This window comes from Theobroma umbraticum, unplaced genomic scaffold (assembly GCF_002168275.2).
Source record: "Theobroma umbraticum cultivar Fairchild unplaced genomic scaffold, ASM216827v3 scaffold_30.0, whole genome shotgun sequence".
Taxonomy (NCBI): domain Eukaryota; kingdom Viridiplantae; phylum Streptophyta; class Magnoliopsida; order Malvales; family Malvaceae; genus Theobroma; species Theobroma umbraticum.
The window spans coordinates 3,468,946-3,489,474 of record NW_018397254.1 but is presented as its reverse complement, the minus strand read 5'-3'; the positions used below and the strand labels follow the sequence as shown (position 1 = coordinate 3,489,474).

The 20,529-nt window shown below is 36.0% G+C and overlaps 3 protein-coding genes across 5 annotated transcripts; 2 read left to right on the top strand and 1 right to left on the bottom strand.

Moving 5' to 3' along the window:
- Positions 1-955: 955 nt before the first annotated feature.
- On the bottom strand, positions 956-5,565 carry LOC110416282 (Exostosin family protein). Of its 2 annotated transcripts, XR_002445163.1 has the most exons (6): positions 5,415-5,565; positions 3,831-4,400; positions 3,577-3,713; positions 3,118-3,466; positions 2,035-2,956; positions 956-1,213 (listed from the first exon to the last, which is right to left on the bottom strand). XR_002445163.1 is itself a non-coding variant. In XM_021428239.1 (5 exons), the coding sequence occupies exons 2-5, from the start codon at positions 4,260-4,262 to the stop codon at positions 2,270-2,272; spliced, it is 1,605 nt and encodes a 534-aa protein (XP_021283914.1). In that variant the 5' UTR covers positions 4,263-4,400; positions 5,415-5,565; the 3' UTR covers positions 1,297-2,269. The 2 variants fall into 2 exon arrangements, 1 of the variants encoding a protein (XP_021283914.1); XM_021428239.1 differs by lacking the exon at positions 956-1,213 and having other exon boundaries at positions 1,297-2,956.
- Positions 5,566-7,501: 1,936 nt separating this feature from the next.
- Positions 7,502-11,077, top strand: LOC110415452 (uncharacterized). The gene is made up of 10 exons (XM_021427120.2): positions 7,502-7,725; positions 8,164-8,223; positions 8,336-8,375; positions 8,907-9,085; positions 9,236-9,274; positions 9,461-9,547; positions 9,720-9,780; positions 10,144-10,268; positions 10,588-10,679; positions 10,809-11,077. Exons 1-10 carry the CDS (start codon positions 7,678-7,680, stop codon positions 10,921-10,923), a joined length of 846 nt encoding a protein of 281 aa, XP_021282795.1. The 5' UTR covers positions 7,502-7,677; the 3' UTR covers positions 10,924-11,077.
- A 908-nt stretch (positions 11,078-11,985) lies between these two features.
- LOC110413009 (E3 ubiquitin ligase PARAQUAT TOLERANCE 3-like) lies at positions 11,986-19,758 on the top strand. 2 transcript variants are annotated; one of them, XM_021423712.2, is made up of 15 exons: positions 11,986-12,881; positions 13,502-13,598; positions 13,801-13,882; positions 14,035-14,201; positions 14,310-14,386; positions 14,886-14,942; positions 15,032-15,188; positions 15,280-15,428; positions 15,508-15,672; positions 15,767-16,066; positions 16,495-16,536; positions 16,645-16,894; positions 17,102-17,221; positions 17,467-17,542; positions 18,819-19,758. In XM_021423712.2, exons 1-15 carry the CDS (start codon positions 12,716-12,718, stop codon positions 19,470-19,472), a joined length of 2,559 nt encoding a protein of 852 aa, XP_021279387.1. In that variant the 5' UTR covers positions 11,986-12,715; the 3' UTR covers positions 19,473-19,758. The 2 variants fall into 2 exon arrangements, with proteins under 2 accessions (XP_021279387.1, XP_021279378.1); XM_021423703.2 differs by having other exon boundaries at positions 14,877-14,942.
- The last annotated feature ends 771 nt before the right edge of the window (positions 19,759-20,529 follow it).

The window sequence follows — 20,529 nt, the reverse complement described above, 5'->3', positions numbered from 1 at the left end:
CGATATGCATATTCACTTCTGGTCCCTTCCCAGCGTGCCAAAGTGGCTCAGTGGTTCTTTTCTATTCTTGAATAAAAAATTACATTAGTTCAAAGCAAAGCTGGGAGTTATCAACAAACTTAGACGTATCGCAACAACAGTGCAAGCTATCAAGCCATTCCCATAAACCATAGAACGTCATGTGACTTCATGTCAGGCGTGACGCATGTACATATCCAGTGGATCAATCAGCAATGTGAACACATAACTGTAATGCGTAGTAGCATCTATTCGGTATATGAATCAGTTTAAACACTTAAAATTTGGCCTCGTTCCATGATTTTAAAGTAAAAAAAAGGCGAAACAGGAACACTGTCGGTATGTTGAAATTTCTTGCATCGAAATTTTCAGTTGATTTTCCCCCAGAAATTTGAGGCTAAGTTACAATTAATCCACGTCAAATCAACCGAAAGAAAACACGAAAAGAGGGCCGAGGTCAGAGGTCAGCTTTAGATTTAGATCATGTTTTTGTCAGTCAAATCCTATCCACGGTGTACGAAGTCGCAGTTTTACATTGGACACCCAAGAGGATATTTTTTGTCGCTGAGTGCTGCTGATATTCCTTTTCTTTTTCTTCAGGAGCAGAAACAATGAATGGAAAAGGGGAAAAATATGCAATAACAAAAGTGAACGCTTTCTAAATATTCTTGCATCTTACGCTTCCTTTGAGACAGGGTCCTGCTTTTTCCTGAAGTACTTTTTTGGGTTTCTCCCTCGGAATCAAATTGTAGAGGCCCTGGTGTCAAGGTAAAAAGAAAAAACAAACGCTTGGTGAAGTTTAGGTGATGAGAGGTGTATCTATCTATACATTAATGAAGAGTGATGAAGGTGCATGGTAATTTTGGGTTTATACGGTTAGCTAGCTTGAATTTATAATCGTATATATTTGGGAACAAGTTGATTAGATTCGAGAAAACACTTGGTATTGGTGGGCATTAACTATTCAGAAATTAAATTGTAATCATTGGAAAATACGTACATTTTTCAGTCTAAGTCAACAAAAATTGAAGAACAGAAAGTTGCACAGTGTTTCAACCACCATACCAATATATGATTTGAAAACAGCTAGGTCTTACTACTAAGAGAATGCCACATGTTTAACATGTGCGGTATAACTTCACAGGTCTCCTATTGTCTTATTCCAAATGAGTTCAAATGTTGCCTTGGGTTTTCCCTGCAGCAGGAAAAAGGAAAAGATCAATGGTCTTATCATTATAAAGATAAGGTTCAAGTATTAAAAAGTACTAATTAATTTGCTGAATAATCGAATAACAACTCTAGAGCCTTTTCCTCCAGGTGTTGCTGCTGTTGATCATTTTTTAGGGGCTGCTGCATCCTCTCCTTATTGGCTGCATGTGTTTGTTGGTTGAATGGGCCTTTCGCAAAACTGGGGAACTGTTTTTAATTATTCGTGAGCCTTAGGACCCTTGAGGAGCTGATTGGGTTATGCTAGTGTATTTATCTTTTGTTTAACTATGGCAGGTGTACAGGGTCTTTTTGCTTGTGTTGTTTTGATCACCTAGGTTGATGTGAAAGGATTTTGTGCAGGTATATCCCTCTCCTGTACAGGGCATAACTTGACAAAATCTTTGTAAAGAGGCGAACTATAGTTCCCTTTAATAAATTCAAATGAAATTTTAGGGCATAACTTGACAGAATATGAAGTTCTCTAGATGTATCTACTTCAACTCAGAAATTTTGCTAAACTATCAAGAAGTTGACTAAAAAAAATTGAATGTTACAGAAAATAGTGATATTTATGTTTGCTATATTTGCTATGACATCGCTGCATATCCTGATATAGGGGGTCTTATGATGATGTTTGATAACTAACACAAAAGGGAACCTGCCAAAGTAAAAGCGGGAGTAGGCTCTAATCCTTGTGCTGGTATATGAGATCCTATTTACTCAATGCCAGAGTTGAAGCTAAACGTCATAATCCATGAACTAGAAGATTTAAGTACCAAGAAATTCAGATTAATGATTAAGCTATACCTCTGTATCAACAATTATCATTCTGGCATCGGCACTGTCATTCCTCTTTCCAGCTCCAATCACTGAGTCCTGAACATGAGACCAGTTCACAAGGCAATAAACATTCTGTTGTAATCTTTGTCTCATGGACAGCTAAGCCGTTGAATTCATAGCAACTGATGCTTTCTTAGTCACGAGGTTGGGCCCTTTTCCGCTTCCATCTTCTTGGCAAAATGTTCCCCTTGAGAAAAACTAGCTAGTCCTGAGAGATTTGGATCTGGTTCAGCCTGTTAAACCAAATGGCGTGTAGTATCATATGGAACAGATCATATCTCATTGGTCTTGGATTCCAAAGAAAATGCTTCTGCACCATCTTCACATTAATTTGCATTTTAAGGTATCTTCTCAATGGAATAGCCAATAGAATCTCCTTCAGTTTTGGAATATCCTTTTCTGCCACGATCACAGAAAAAGCATTCCAATCCAGGACTTCATTAAAAGGTAGGACAAAGTTATCTGCAATAATCACTGGCACACACTCATAATATATAGCCTCAACAATTCTAGGGCTGTTCACTTCATACCCCATAGGGCATATACAATATTTACTTGATTTCATATGCTGAATGTAAGTCATATTTCTAGAAACTCGAATTGGTAAAGGACCATAGATTTTCATGTCTTCTTCTTTGTTGTGCCAATACTTGAGAAGTTTGGGACGGACCCTGCCATGCATGTTCCCAGCAAAGAAAGCAAGGATCGGGCGTTGTGAAACTCTGTTCCCACGACCAATATATCTAAGAGGTCTACCAGGATTTCTTATGGCGGTTTCTGGTAGAGAAACATCCTTTCCAGCAATGAAATTTTCAGATAGGTCAGCATTGCATACGGCTTTTATGGTGTTATTTCTCAGTTCCCTGTGTGCAGAGGTTGTGTAAGGACCCTACAAACGGTTAAGATATAGATTAGAAGAAATTTAGGTGATAAGATATGATATCAGTAACCAGAAAATGCCTATATATGAATATATACATGTAAGAACACAGTTTAACCAAAATGGCACTTCTTCTTTCTATGGATAAAGAAGAAAATAGATTACCATACCCAATCATGGCATGCAACAAGAAAATGATCCGACCCATGTGTGCGGTTCCAGAAAGGGTACTTTGCAGCAATCATGCTCACATAGTCCCTTATGAAGATTGACAGTGGTCTCAGATTATGTGAGTTTGGCACGTAAAGTGCCAACTCCAGCTGGCGTGAACTATATGGCAGATAAAACAGATGAGCCTTTACCGGGTCTTGGGTAACAAACTCCCTGTCTGCCTCCAGTAACTTCATAAACCATCCTTCGGAAGCATAAATACCTAAAAGATGTGGTTCATGGAAAATGGGCTTCTCTCCGTCAGGGTAAATGTAGACTTTAAGTATCATCTCCATCAACTCGTAGCTCCTAAAAGTTTCAGCAAGAACGTAATTTTCAATGGTTAACTACCATTGACATTGCAAAAATCACCACAAGAACTCATTTTGCAATGAAATGAAATTGTGAAGTGAAAATACCTTTCAAAAATAGAGACATTCCTAAATATCGGAGCATACAGATAAGAATCATCATCATTATCTACAGCTGGTGCATGCTCAATTTCCATTTTCGCGTACAGAAGAGACTCATCAGGTGACAACGACCGAAGGTATCTCTGAACCACAAGTGACACGTACTGGTTAGATTATTGATATCCGTTACCGCGCCATACTTCACATGTAAAATGGTGAAGGAAAAGAAAAAGGGGGAGAAATGACTCTAATATCTCTACCTGTAGGCGAGGAGATACTGTTCTACGAGGAGGAGGAGGTATGACCTGTGGTCCATCATCGATTTTACTCCTCCGCCTTCTCTTTCGCCTTCTACGAGAAACTCTATGTCTTCCTTTCGCTTCAGTAGATGAATTGAATGAAACAAAGGGAGCAGTTGGAACAAGTTGAAATCGTTCCGATCTTGTCTCTGTCAGGTTGTTGCTCAAATGCACGGAACCATTCAAAGATTGGTGTGATGAATCATTAACAAGAGAAGGGAGGAACCAGATACTCCGTCGATAAGTAAACAACAAGGTTGGAAGTACTACACCAGCTATTGACATGACCGCTCCAGCAAAAAACAACTTTCTCCAGTCAATTTTGCGCCATCTGCAATGCCGGATTAATTCTCTAATCAGGGCTACAGCAACATGTTTTAATAGTTTCCTCATCTCATTAATTGTACACGAGGAGTTCCAACTTGCCAATCAGAAAGGGCAAAGAAGAGCAGTGATTCTGGCCTTTGCCTTAACATAATACGCCTTCGATCCCCCAACTTCGTCTACTCCATCTTGTTAATGAGACGGACACTAACATGAGGCAGAAAAAGAAAATTGAAACTATCAAATCAAGAATATTTCACCAGTTTTGCCACAATAAGACACAGATGTTATACCATAAATAGTTCAAGAAAACAGATGAAAAACTGGTGGCTGTACCATATTTGAACTTAAGGCACGTTTAAGATATAATCTCACAAGAAAACAGTAAGGATTCGAATATGCTTCCCTGCATTGATTTTAAATTCTTGAATTTGAATGGAGGCTCTACGGGATATCAAATTTTGTTTCCATTGCATGGAAAATAAATAGAAAATTATGGTTCTTATGATCTCAGTCAAATTCACGAAATTTCATTAAATCTTCAGTATTCAAGTTATTGATCCAAGTTTTAACAATTTCAAGAAAAGATTTCAAAGTTAGATAAGACAACCATATTGAAGTTATCCAAGATTTCCAGCAGACCGCCCACAGAGTCAAAGAATTTGGTTAACTCAACCCAAAAAAACAGAATAGATCAAGGTAGTAGGCAAATGCCAAAGACCAAATTTTAAGGATAGCCATCAACTTCCAACAGCAAAGCAACTCTATGAAGTTCACAACCGAGAAATTTGTGTCTTTATCCCAATAAAATTATATTGAAGAATATATCCAACAGGAAAGCGAATAATTGCAATTGTGATAAAAACTAAATCAGGGCAAATTAAATACTATGAAACCAACAAAGCTAACGAGGGAAAAAAACATTGAAAAAGTAGACACAAAACAGGGTTTCCTGTTTAAGCGAAAAATGAACGGTTCTTATAAAACAGTTGACCAATATCAATTGCATATGTCTGAAATATCAAAGCTTCCAAACTTGGGAATCCATCCGTCTAGAATTTCACACTCTTGATCCTTTTTAAACCGCATATTAAATCTTACGTCTTCTGTGAGGTTATCATAACTTAGCTGGAATTTTATGAGTTAACGTGAAATCTTAGACTGAAAAGAAAGAAGGAAGAAAGCAAATGTAACCCAGGAAAAGAGAAAAGAGATTATTACCTGCATGAAGAGAGAAACAAAGATTGTGGGAATTGAAGGGATCTGATCCAGAGTGAACAAAGAAGAGAAAAGATGAAGAAAGAGTTTCGTATGAGAGAGAAAAAGACAGAGAAGAAATGTTTGAAATGGAGGGAAACAGCGAGAGAGGCGGTAACGGTCTGGGCTTTGGGGTTGTCCCAGTTTATTTATGGTATATATAGTTGTCTTGACTTTTCTCAACTGTCTGTCCCAGTTTATTTATTTTTTGTTTTATTTAATAATAATACATTTTTAAGTAAATTTTACTTATATATTTTATGAATTTAATTTTTTTCACATGACATTTCATTTTTTTCCATTTAGTATCTTATGAATAATTTTTTTTCAATTAATAGCTTCGTGTAGATGCAGAAATTATTTATAAGATGCTAATTGAAAAAAATATTTATAGAATTTTGGAAAAAAAAACACATAATATTACATGAAAAAATTAAAAATATAGATAAAGTTCACGTTACATTTTAAGGTCAATATTTGTAATGCATATGTATGTGTATTTAACTAACAAAACAACGTAAAAATATTCATAATTACTAATTTATTTTTTAGATAATTAAAATTGTATTCCATTATCCAAAATAGGCACAGGGTTACAGAAAGATAATTTCCTATCTCCAACAAAGTTCCACGTGTAAAGGATTGGTAATAGAAATAGTTAAAGAATTAAATCTAGCTTGTATATTATAAGCTATTTGATTAAAAATGGCATAAGGAGATAATGTTCTAGAAGTTTGCTTCCTTGAATTCCTCTCCCTCCAAATATGATAGAATTCCAAGCCAGACGCAGCAGCAGAGAAGGGAAATCTTCGCTTTCAGCACTTAAATAGCCCAAGCAAGCTTAGTGCCCCAGTTTCATTGAAGAGTTGCTAATCTGTTTTAATTTGTATTGTATTTAATGTTGGGAAATTATGTAAAAAAATAATTATATGAATTTAATTTGACATTAAAATCTGAACACGTTAAATGCTTTAATAAAATAATTTTAAAATTAAATTTTATGTATATTATTAACAAAAATTAAATTTAACTCTTAAAAATAAGTTAAAATTTAAAATTATGTTTATAACAATTAATGAATTTTAATAAGTATTACATTAATTATAAGTAATTTATAAAATAAAGATGATATATATAATTAAAATTTAATATTAAAAATTATTATTTATATAATTGAGTTCAAATAATAATATTTTAAAATTATTTCATAAACTCCATCTAAATTCGTGATGGATAGTAATTTTATTATTTGAACTCTTTCAAATTCGATTATAAGATATGTTAATCTTACACACTCAAATTGAGTAATATAAAGTATTTAATTGTAAAATATCTATTGTCATTTAAATTTTAATATTTTCAAGAATAAAAAAATATAAAGTTTTAATCTTGAAATAATTGTTTATTATTTCTTTGTATCTCAAATTTGAATATATGTTTCTAACTTTCCTTATGTGAAACAAGGAACATAATTAATCTCATAGGAAACTTCAAGTTAAATGAACATAAATTTGTTTTTAAATAATAAAGCTCAAATTCAAACAAATTATTATTATTAAAATATTCATTGATGTATATATGTATTACTCAAATTTACACAATAAATACAAATTGCTATTATAGGCAAAAGTAATTAATTTTCATTTTTGAAACAAAAGTCAGCAATATTTTTTTTTTTAAAGCAAACCAGCCGTTGAAGTTTATGTAAGTAGGCAAGTTTGAGGGTAAAATGGTTTCATAAAATAGATTTTCTGTTTTTATTCCTTAGAAAAATCAGATAGAGAACCAGGTAAAGCGACGAGAAACGTTTCTTCCAACGCTCCTCTCCATGATAAAGTTAGACTGACAATTTCCGAACACGTCGAGACTTGCAACTTCTACCAATAACGCAACGCCACCTCATCACACGCTCTAATGTCGACCGAATCCGGTATCTCAAATGACTAAAAAGCCACCGAACATCCCATGTCCCGCCAAAGCACCTGAAAAATCACAAAATTATTAAGGCTAATTCCGTAACTTGAGTCTCTACCTATTTAATCTCGGATCGCCCCACTTCGATTGCAAGAAGAAAAGTGGAGCAAGCAATTTTTGAAAGAATCTATTTTAATTTTTATTTTTTCCCTTATTTTCGATCTTGAAGCGGAAATGAATTAGTGACTAAAGTGTAGAACCCGGGTTAAAATCTCGAAATCGGAGGTTCTAATTTCTCATTCGAGATCTCTCGATGGCCGCCCCGTTCTTTTCTACTCCTTTTCAACCTTACGTTTATCAGGTAACTTTTTTTTTTACTCCTTCACTGATTTTCTGTTTGGTTCCTGAGAAAATTGAGGTAACATTTGAAGGAAATTGAACTTTGTTTCTTGTTTACTGGAGTGAAATTTTAATCAAATTTAGACTTTACTTTGGCATTTGATCTGAAGATTCGTAAATTGGGTTTCCTTAAATAGAGTTGACTCTGAGTCCATTTCTCTTGAAATTGATCCCTTTATAATCAATTTGTACACAACTTTCTACAGTTTTGAGACTGCAGTGATCAAACTGTGAGAATAGCGAGTGTAAATGCCAAGGTCGGGAAACAGCAAATATTTTTTCAGCTTTTCTAAAGGAAATTAGTGGAAATTAGAATATTAATTTTGTCTCGTGTAAACGTCACAACGTTAACATATATTTCATATGCTTCATAATCTCATGTTGTTATAAATTCGTGCAGAGTCCGCAAGATGCTGTGATACCATTTCAAATATTGGGTGGTGAGGCTCAAATAGTTCAGGTACTACCAAGCGTTTATCAGGATTTTTCATTTTTAATTACGCCCATGATCCGGTCCCTATGATTGTGAATTTTTTTTTTTTAATCTTGGTGTTGATTCTTTCATTTGCCAGATAATGTTGAAGCCACAAGAAAAAGTTATCGCAAAACCTGGTAGGTTGTTCTCTGCGCTGTTGTATCCCGGTTGGATTAGTGCTACTATGCTTTTGTGTTTTAATATAGGAATTAGTGTCTCAATGCTATTCATCATAGTTTTAGTATTTTGGTGATTATGCAGTTATGTTTCATGGTGAAATTATGAATGGCTAGGCTTTCTGGGTACTAGGATAAGTTTATTGTTGGGTACTAGGTGTTCAGCCCCATACTCTCCAATTTGAAATGCTAGAGCTTTCTACTGCCTAGAATATATTGTAGTACAAATAGTGGTTAGAAGATTCAAAAAGTTTAATAAAATGGAGAATCTACTTTAGTTTCAATTTAGACCATCTCTCCCTATCCCATTGTAGTTGCTTATAATTATGATCAGCAAACTCCTATGAATTAGATCATCAGCTGAAGAACAGTTAGGAGAACTGCTGAATCAATAAGATGACTGGCTTTCTGCATTCTATTAGTCGTTGTTTGGTATCATGTAAACATTATTTCATGCAAATTGTGATGGACGTGACATAAACAAAAATGTAGGCTCGATGTGCTTCATGTCTGGGTCCATTGAAATGGAAAACACTTATGTCCCTGAAAACGAGGTAGGCATGTGGCAGTGGCTTTTTGGCAAGAGTATAACTAGTATTGCTCTTTGCAATCCTGGTCCAAATGATGGATTCGTTGGAATTGCTGCACCTTCTCTTGCAAGGATTCTTCCGGTTCGTGTTTCAAACTAACTAAATGTCAACAATTTACTTATTTTATTTATAGAATATGTTAAGTCTGAGTACTTCATGATCCCAGAATTGTCAGTTTCTTATGGCTAACCATGAGTTTTCTCTTGTTCCTGGTTCATGTTTATTTGACAGATTGATTTGGCAATGTTTGGTGGAGAGCTTTTGTGTCAGGTAGCTGACTTGTTCATTGGTCATTCTCCTTTCTTTCCTCTAATTATTAGTTTCCTTTTCTGTGTACTTCTCATTGAAGTTGAGAATTTGAATAACTACATGGAAATTCAATTTTGCTGCAGAATTAACTTGTTTTTCATTCCATTAGCTGGAATTTTTATGTCATCTTGTTAACTTGTTTTGTAGCCAGATGCATTTCTTTGCTCCATCAATGATGTGAAGGTCAATAATACGGTTGATCAGCGGCCACGAAATGTCGTAACTGGTGTAGAGGTGACATAATGATAGCTTAATTTTTCCATTTTCCCTCTTTATCAGATGTGTACTCAAGCTGCCTTCAACTGATCTTTTTCTGATATGTATTTCTGTTTCTTTGATTTATTTCTCAAAGTTTTTCAAGCGGTTTCTGTCTGTGTATTTGATGAACATGGTACTGTTATGACAGGGATTTCTGAGACAGAAGTTATCTGGCCAGGGGCTTGCATTTATTATTGCTGGTGGATCTGGTATGTGTATTTTTGTTAGAGTTAGTTGAGTGCTTAAAATAACACAACCTTTTACTTTTTGCTTGCCTTTTGGTTTTATGACAGGTTAGGGCTATACTTAGTTTTTCTATGTAAGTTCATATGCATGTTTTAGAGGTCATACAAGAGCATGTTTTATTTCATTCTTCCCATTTTCTCTTATGATCTTTTTGTTCTCCCCTTCCCTCCCTGGAAAGTTTAAAAAAAAAAAAAGTCTTTTCGTATTGCTTAACCAATTATTGATAACATATTCCTCTTGCTAGTTTCAGCAAAAAGTTGAAGTTGATAGATATATCCCTAGGTAAACTGATCAATGGGATTCTGTGGTTTTCCTTCTTTTGCTAGTTGTGCAAAAAAATCTTGAGGTGGGTGAGGTGTTGGCAGTTGACATGTCATGCATTGTGGCCCTCACTGCTTCCATCGATGTCCAAATCAAATTCAATGGTCCAATGAGAAGAGCAGTTTTTGGAGTAAGTTGCTTTGAGTTAGTTTTTTTGTACTCTCGAGATATGATAGTGGTTGAGTGGGGGTGGTGGTGCATGCATGTTTTTATTTTGTTAAAATTTGTGTATGTGTGTGTTTTTAATTGTATTTTGGCCAAGAAATTTGTTCTTGTTAATTGCAGCTTGTACTTACAAGAATTATTAATCACATATGGTTCATCTTTTATGATTGATGAGATGGTGTGGTCTCAGTAGCGCTGCTTCTTAGGAGTTTGCTTGATGCCCATGGCTGCATATCACTTACCTATGGCCTTGTGATTGTGATGTCCTTTTTGCGAAATTGCAGGGTGACAATTTGGTGACAGCCGTTCTAACAGGACCAGGCATTGTCTTCATCCAGAGTTTGCCATTTCATCGATTTTCACAGCGAATTGCAAGGTAGTGTCTGGTTGCTGCATAAGTTCCACAAAAACCACTTGGTGAATCATATGTTTCACATGCACTGTCCTCTATTATCCATTTCCTCCAGCTCAGGGCTTAACAAAGTGAATGGATTCTGGTTTGCAGGGCGGTTACATCTCCAAACATGAGGGAAAATCCAAAGTTCTTCGTTCAAATAGCAATTTTCTTTTTTCTAGCATATGTGGTGATTGTATCTTCATTAATATTAACTGATGTGTGAAATTGTCTTTCCTTCTTTAATTTTTGTTAATTTTTTTTTCTTCCCTCTTTAGGAAACCTAGATTAAATAGATCAAAGTGTTTGCTGCGAGTTATGTTGTTTTATCGAAAACTTCACATCCAGTTATTCAAAGAAAAAGAAATTTAACTCTTTTAGTTTTGACTTTTGAGTGGGTATGCTCAGTGCTAGGAATTTTGGCAACTGCTATTGTTATCTTTGTATTAAATTTAAACCAATAAGTTGAAAAAGGTTTTGATGCTAAGTTGTTGAAGTATTTTGCTCTTTTTTGGTTAGGTTAAGTTGCTAGTTTTAGGTAGAGAGCTTGTCTTTTTGTCTTAATGATCATTGTGGCTAGGAGTTGTCTTCAATCCTATGAAGCAACTTTTCTCGTGTAATTGTATGTATCTCTGATTCACTCAAGCCTAGTGTCAGTAGAAGTCTCTAACATTTGTTAAAGAGTTTTGGATGGCACGGAGGCTTAAGGTGCAACAAAATCAATTTTCAAAAAAAAGAAAAATTAAATCAATAAGGTTTAAATTATCTTCTTCTCTAGCCGTCCCTTGATCTTTACCGGCTGATGCACGCATCATTCTCATTGAGATCTTGGGTTCGAGGGCTGTCGGAAGATTTGACTGCAATTTATCTTCAGTCAGATTATTGGATTTTGATGGTACAAGTTTTACACACTTGCTTATCCAATTGATGCCCATTACTTCTTTCCAAAGTAATATTGACTGATAAAGATAATTTGTTTATATTTGAATATTGAATGTTGCCCGTATCATTACGTAAATATAAAAAAATAAAAAATTATTTTTTATCCAAATAAATATATATTTTTTATATTTCCAATTTTTAAATATAATTAAAAATATTTTATTTTATAATTTAAATTTATTTATTAATAAAATATTGATATATAGTTTATTAATAATACATTAAATATAAAAATTCGCAGATTTTTGTAATTTGCGTGGAAAATTACTTTTGACAAGCACCGACCACACGTGCGGGGTATATGGCGGTCGAACTAGTATTTAGATAAACACCGAACCTTTTGAAGGCCCTGAACCTCCGTTTCGATAGCCCTGAACTAGTCTCTTCGCTTATTCCCCCTTCTCTCTCTCTCTGAAGCGTCCTTACCCAAACCCTAACCTAGAGGTACACGATGATCGCTGATCATTTGAATCCCTCCAATGTTTAATCAAGGTTCTTCAATCTTTTAATAATCTCTTTTCAATTTCGGCTTATCGGAATCTCAACCTTCGAAGTTGCCGAGTTTTTCTTTGAAGATCGACCGGTCGTGGGATTCGGTTTCTGAAGATTTATTATTTGTTCGAGTTTTAGAAGATCTGGATCGGCGAACAATTGATTTTTCGAAGCCATTTTTCTAATAAAAGAAATCGAAGGGTTCCTGTTGAATTTGATCAAGATCTATGACCAAGGGGCTTTTTTGTAATTCGCTTGGCTTTGCCCTACTCTAATTCGAAACTTCTGGTTTCGCTGACAAATTCGGAATTCGGCGATTCTTTGAATGTCGTGGAGAAATTGTCCGGGTTAATTTCTTGAAGAGAGCTTCGGATTTTGCATCGGAGAAGAATCGACGAGTTTGGTTCGGTTTCTCTTAGAATATAAGAAAAAAAAAAGAAATTTTTGTACTGGTTATATTTGTTTTCTTTTTTGAGTGAATATCAGGCCTTAATTTTTTTTAAAGGCCAATAAATAAGTTCATTACAGTATTAAACTTTTTTTGTGTTCATTATTATTATTTTTAAGAGGAAAAAAGGAAAAAAATGGCTGTTTATTACAAGTTTAAGAGTGCAAGAGATTTTGATTCAATTGCCATGGATGGTCCGTTTATAAGCGTTGGTACTTTGAAAGAAAAAATATTCGAATCAAAGCACTTGGGCAGGGGTACCGACTTCGACCTTGTTGTCACTAATGCCCAAACTAACGAAGGTTGGTCTTTGCTCTTTGCTAGATATAGTTAATTGAATCTTAATTGGCTTAACTAATTTTTTTGGAGGCAGACAATGCATTTAGTAATATTTTAACTATTTAATGTTCATAGGTTTATCCTTTGGGAGTGTCGGCTTTCTAATTTGGCTGTTTTATATCCTTACACAGACAAATTGATTTAAGGTTTTGGTTTTTGGGTTTTAGGTTTTCTAGTTTTTGATACAATGGTTGCCCCAAAATTAAATAGACATTTATCACGAGGATAGCTTCTCTTATGTAGTTGGTTCTAAACTTGATTAGCTTTCTGTACTTTTGAGTGTGTAGAGTTGGGGTTCTTCCTTTGAAAAAGTCAGGTTACTTGGATGCTTAGTTACTGACCAAATCGACAAAGAATAGTTTGTTTCGGGAGGGGATTCTGACTTTTCATTGAATCTAGCATAAAAATGTTAGTTTGCAGTGTGGCCAAATCTACCTTTTTATTGGAATTCTCATTGGGCTCTGTTGTGGCTCACTCTTTCTTTCTTGACTGGATATGTAGATTGTATTTTAGTAATTTTTGTCATTCACAGATTAGTTTGTTTGTAGTGTTTTATAGACTCGTTCTCTGTTTTCAATTTCAGAATATCTTGATGAAGCAATGTTAATCCCGAAAAATACTTCTGTACTAATTCGCCGGGTTCCTGGAAGGCCTCGCATGCCCATTGTTGCTGCACAAGAGTACTATCTTGATCCTTTAGATACCTAATGACTCAAATATTTTAATTTTCGTGGACTTTTTAAAAAAGCAAGTATGAATGGTTCAGTTAACTGTATGAACTTGATCAGTTGTTTGTTTAGATCAGTTCCAACTTGTACCGTGTACTATTGTGAGACGAAATTTGATTCTAGGTTTGAGTTTGGGCTTTATTATACTTCACAGGCCTAAGGTGGAAAATCAGATTGAAAATGCTCAACCAGAAAAGAGTAACCTCCTGGATGCTGATGCAACTGTTGCAAAATATGTAAGCTTTGTTCCTAGTATATTTTCGTTGACGAAAATTGGTTTTTTTTCATGCTACTAGTTTCAGCTTTTGTGTGCATTTGAGGAATGTTGTATTTATCAGCAAAGAGAAAAGAAGAGAAAGCTAATATTAAGCTTGATTTTAACTTGTAGCCTGAAGACTCCGAATGGGATGAATTTGGGAATGATTTGTATTCAATCCCTGAAACACTGCCAGTGCAGTCAAGCAATCCACTTCCTGATGCTCCTCCTACGAATAAAGCTGATGAGGACAGCAAAATTAAGGCTTTAATTGATACTCCTGCCTTGGACTGGCAGCGGTGAGATGACTGCTATTTTCTTTTTCTTTTTTTTTCTTATTTATTCTTTTGTTTGTTGTCTTGATGCAATTTTCATTCTTACTGATTTTAATTATTTTGGGTTTGCAGCCAAGGTGCGGATGGTTTTGGACCTGGTAGAGGCTTTGGAAGGGGTATGGGTGGGAGGATGGGTGGGCGTGGTTTTGGTGATTCTCTTATGCCCTTTTCTTTTTATTTGCATTGTTTATCATGGTGGGGTGTCTTGGTGGATGGGTGTACGAGTTTGTGTATATGATGTTCTTTTTATGTTAAATCTCTAGATCATTGAAGTTTGATCTTTTTCTGCTGCTTAGTATTGTGGTATAAATGTGCCTCTGTGCTTTTGCATGTTAGCAGTGTGATTTGTTAGTTAGTTTGTCATAATGCATGTGAGTGCGCTGATCATGTCCATAGTTGCATCACTTAGGTGTGAGCTTGTCAGTGTTCTATGCTCTTGTAAATTTATTGAAGTTTGAACATTCACTGTTGTTTCTAAACCATATAATAATTTTTTCTGTAAACATGTGTGCTTGAAAGAGTTATGGCCATTTATGCTTATTTTAGATTGGTGAGTTTTGAAATTGTGGGACATTTCATTCCTGTAATTGTACTTCTGAAACTGTATATGGAGCTGAAGGATATGTTTTTCTCATTGAGGTCGATTAGGATTGGAGCGCAAAACACCTCCTCAGGGTTATGTTTGTCACCGCTGTAAGGTGCCTGGTATGTTGATAATTCTTTCTTCTTTTCCTATTTGCTTTGAGATTATACCTTTTAGGGAACCTGTGCTTATTATAGAATCTGTGATGCAGGGCACTTTATTCAGCACTGCCCCACAAATGGTGATCCAAACTATGATATCAAAAGGGTAAAGCCTCCAACTGGCATTCCAAAGTCAATGCTAATGGCAACTCCAGATGGCTCTTATGCATTGCCAAGTGGAGCAGTTGCAGTTTTGAAACCCAATGAGTAAGTGTTTTGTCTTATAAGTGTGGTTTTGTCGACGTTTGTAGGGAATTCTATTATTTATGCTTGACAATTGATTCTGTGCATCTGGTAGGGCTGCTTTTGAGAAAGAAATTGAGGGCTTACCTTCCACTCGGTCTGTTGGTGACCTTCCGCCTGAACTCCATTGCCCATTGTGCAAGGAAGTGATGAAAGATGCTGTTCTAACTAGCAAATGTTGTTTCAAGAGTTTTTGCGATAAATGTAAGTTTTATAGCTACTTATTGCATGCATCTTTAGGTTCTTTTATGCATGTTAAAGCTCACTTTAAAATGTAACTCAGGTATAAGGGACCACATTATCTCAAAGTCAATGTGCGTATGTGGGGCAACAAACATACTCGCCGATGATCTTTTGCCAAATAAGACTCTAAGAGATACAATTAATCGTATATTGGAGTCTGGTAACAGCAGTGCTGACAATGCTGGAAGCACTTTTCAAGTTCAAGGTTCATCAGCTATTGACATAATGAAATGAATTGCACATTAATGAGTTCTATGATGTTAGAAACATTATTGATTTTTCCTGTCTTTCAAATTTAGATATGGAGTCTGCCCGGTGTCCACAACCAAAAATTCCATCTCCTACTACATCTGCTGCATCAAAGGGAGAGCAGAAGCCAGTATCTGCTAAGGAAGAAAGTCCTAATGTGAAGGATAAAGCTAATGAGGTGAAGGCAGCTATTCTGCCACAGCAGGTTGTGGAGAAAGTGAAGATTGCTAAACCTGCTGATGCATCTGAGGCTACACTGGAGTCGATGAGTGTGAAGGAGCCTGCATCACAAGGGAGTGCCCCACTTGCAGAGGAAGAAGTGCAACAGAAGGTGGTTTCTGGAGAGGCAGGTAATGATAAATTTTTTTCTTAATTTATTGGTTATGTTAGTTGGGTGAGGTTGAAAGACAATCTTTAAGAACATTGGTACTGACCTCGCGAAAGTGGTGAGATTTAGGGTTCAAACCTGAGTGGAAAATGCTGGAGTGGGGCTATCCCATTCCATGTCAGCCTCTGTACCATTCCTGTCGTTAAAAGATTGTGGCTGCGATATATTACTTGTGTCATTTTTTTAAAGTAATTTTCTGGTGTCTATTCTAAGAAGTCATGCATTCTTCAGGCATTAAATTTTTATGCCATCTTCTTTCCTATTCCATCTTGCACTCGGAGTTGGATGGATGTTCTGTGTGTGTATCATGAGAGAGTAGTATTATTTCTTTAGTGGAAATCAGGAAAATAAATGGAGTGAAGGTTTAATTGTGATGTTTTTCTTCTCCAGGAAAGAAAAAGAAAAAGAAGAAGGTTCGTTTGCCAGCAAATGGTAGGTCTGCAGCCCCTTTTCCTATTTGTTGATGGTGCAAGCCACGTGAGTTTTTTAAAATCATGAGGAATGTTTTCTAACCTGAATCTTATTCTTGTTGCCCTCTAGACTTGCAGTGGAAAACCCCTCAGGATCTTGCAGCTGAGAACTATATGATGTCTATGGGTCCCTCTGCCTATAATCCTTACTGGGCTGGCATGCAGCCTGGGATGGATGGGTTTATGGGTCCTTATGCTGGTGCAATGCCCTATATGGGGGGCTATGGACTAGGTCCATTGGATGTGCCATTTGGAGCTGTCATGCCTCCAGATCCCTTTGGTGCTCAAAGTTACATGTTTCCTCCTATCCCACCTCAGAGGTATGTTTAACATTTGTTAAATTGCCTATGCTATGTTTGTACTGGTTGCATTTGTGTTGCTTGAGTGTGTGCATGGCATTTGTGTGTTTTGGAATTATTATTGGCTTGAATATCAATGAGCTTATGACTAAATATGCAACTTGATGCTATCTGGATATTTATGGTCTCACTAGCTCTGAATGGACTATCGAATTGAATGCTTTATAGAGATCTTGCTGAGTTTGGAATGGGTATGAATGTTGCCCCACCTATCATGAGTAGAGAGGAGTTTGAGGCTCGGCAAGCTGATTTGAGGAGGAAGCGTGAAAATGAGAGACGAGGTGAAAGGTACTGAACATACTTTCTCATTCTAAGCTGACTAGGTACACTCATTGTTCAATTGGACTACTTTCCATTGGCCTGGGAATAATTCCTAGCCTTTTGCCTACTCCCTGGATCATAGTGCATGTAGGTCCTGAGATCCCTGAAAAGGGCTTGCTATAGGTTTAAAATAATTTGTTTCTGCTTGTTATTTACAGGGATGAATTTCACATGATTAAATGGTTTGCTTACTATTTCTAAAATTGTTGCAGGGAGTTCTCTAGAGATCGGGAATTCAGTAGAGAAGTGAGCAGCAGTGGTGATGTTTCATCATTGAAGTCTAAATCTGTATGTATTCTTTATTTTTCTAGTTTTCTTCTGTTCTTTTTGGCTGTGATGCCAGGAGATATGGCTACTTGATGTCCAGCAACCGTTTGGTTAGGCACCACCCTTGTTTGTGGATCACACTTTTTCTTCAGGGAAAGGAATATGAGATTTTATTTTGTGTCATACTGTCATTAGGTTCAAATAAAATGGGATTCATTGATTGTTTCGGTTGATGCTTTTCACTTTTTAAGTTTTTTATTTTGGTTATGCACATATCTTCCGCTTATTGACATGAGAAGTCAAAGGAAGGGTATAAAATTGAGACTCAGGCAGCCCTTTTTAATTCCCTACGTACTGAAAAATTTTGAAGTTTCTACTCTCTCTCTCTCTGGCTCTTCTCTCTGCAAAATTTTATGGTGGTTTACATTGAAAAAGTATAAGCATATGTGGTTAGTCCGAGTTGCGCAGTTTAAGCATGTATTTGTGGAACTTTGCAACCTTGTCATACCATGTTTACCTATACTATTAAATATTTGCTCTCTACGCTGCTTCATTCCTTATTTCTTTTAAGACTGTTTTCAGCCATTTGTTTCTGAGTTTGTAATGAAGTACAAGTGAAACATACTTGAAACCTTGAATCCATCCTGAGGACTTCAGTAATGGTGCCAAATCTTATTGGGATTGAAGTAAATCACCTCCACAAAGGCAGCAAAGTGAAACATGAAAATAACAAACTCATTGGCATACAGTTAGACATAAGCTTGTCATATGAAGTTGCTAATTGAAGTTCTGTTCCAGTTCAGCTTGTTTCTGTGTTTGTTCCGTGCTGGTTTTCAAGTATTTATAAAAAATAATTTGGAATTCCTTAGTACTTGCGGACTGCTATTTATCTCCAGTTCCTCTACTGTCTTCATCTACCAAATAGCTCTTGCATTATGCGTTTTTATTTCTATCCTCAAAATCAACATAAAGAGTGATGTATATTTATAGTGGCTATTCATAAAATACTACTATAAGGTTCTTGTTTTATTGGAAAGATAAATAAACGGTTACTTTTATTCATGTCCAATGGCAGTGACACGATTACAGAATGGTATTTTGATGATCTGTTAATAGAGGTCAAAGAATTCTGAGGAACAACATTAATAGCGGGAAATATGCTCCCCCAAATGGGAGATAAATTTTAAAAAAGAAAAAGATCCAGCTTTTAGGATGAGTGTTTTTTGGCTCCTCTTGGATGTTCAATGTGAGGGAATGCATTTTAAGTTGATCATTTCAATTATGTTGTTTGTTGCAGAAGCCTATCCCTCAAATGTCAGGTGGTGACCATCGCCATGAACATCTTCGGCACCGATCAGAGAGGACCTCACCGGAACGCTCCTTGCGGGACCATGACGCACCTCCCCGCCCTTTAAAGAGAAAAGCTGATCAGCATCATGACCGTGAACGTGATCATGACTATGACTATGATGATCGTGACCGTGACCGTGAGCGCCAGCATCAACATCGATCTGAATCTTCCAAGCTTGCTCCTGAAACTGCCACCAAAGCCACTTCGACGACCACTACATCAGCAATGGATAAGAAGCAAAAGGGTAGTGTGTTCTCTCGCATTAGCTTTCCAGAAGGAGAAGTCAGCAAGAAACGCAAGCTATCTTCTGAGGCACCTGTATCTTCTGGCCATCACAAGCCGTCTTCCAATGGATACTATGATGACTACAAGACTTCTTCAGCTGCCACCAAGGCAGTTTCTGCTACTAGTGGCGGTGCGAGGAAGAGCACTAGTAGCAATGCTGTAGATTATGAGTCTAGTGACGATGATAGACATTTCAAAAGGAAGCCCTCAAGGTATGAGTCCTCACCGCCACCATCAGCTGAGTGGGAAGAAGAACCGCGGCACTCAAGAGGGTCCAGGGAACGAGAGCGTAGCAGCTATAGTAAACATAGATAGAATATAGAGCAGGTTGTATCGCTGGTTGCTGTAGCATCAGCGTATGCCCTCGAGGAGCTATCGCATACTGTTGCACCAATATAGCCCTAATGGGAGAAATTATGTGGAGGGATGATACAAATATTTTTTGCTTTGTATTTACAATCCTAGTATCTTCAATAATTATAAAATTATTGTGTTCTAAATTCTATCGGTCCTTCTGCTTGTACTATTAGAAGTCTTTCTCTCTCTTTCATTCTCACAAGTTAAGTATATAAATATCCCGTAATGCTTTATGATTACACAATTGCTTCTCATAACACAGCGTTTCTTATTATTCCCGAATCGAGCGTTAAGAAATCCAGGTTTTATGCAACGAATTTAGTTCTTTCTGGCTATCTGCCCGAGCTTTGCATGGTATCTTATTTCAAAGGAGGCAAGCAGCTAACTGTGCAATGTTCTTAAAGATTAAGGACCCAAATCACACTGGTTGGTCGCACAAGATGATAAGGGTCCGCTGTCCTTAACTTGTTACCTAAGTGATTACTTAATGACTTTTCAATTTCCAAAAAAAGAATGGCGAAATCTAATAGTCTGTGTACGTTTTGTTAAGCCAAGGATATGGTTTTATTAATTATTACTAATCATTTACGTCAGCTAGAAAAGGAAGATTATCCTGGTTGAAGCTTCAGGGCATCTTGCATCATTAACTGTCCAAAAACAAATTAGGACTATCTTTATTTGACCATTCGATTCATGGAATAAGAGATAAATTGGGATAAATCATGTACTCTGTCATAATTATACATGGATTCAATATTAATTTACCTTATATATGAATGAATTTTACCTAATTAAACCTTAACAGGAGATTAAAATGAAAATATACACGAATTAAAAAGATTAGTCCATTAATGATGTTCAATTTTTTTTATAAATAATAAAACAATATATAAATTATATTCTTTTATAATTAAAAATGAAATGAAAGATTAAAATAGACACTGTAACGAAAATACCGAACTAAATAAATTAATATTTATATGATTAATTTTCCTATTTCGACATTGAAATCACA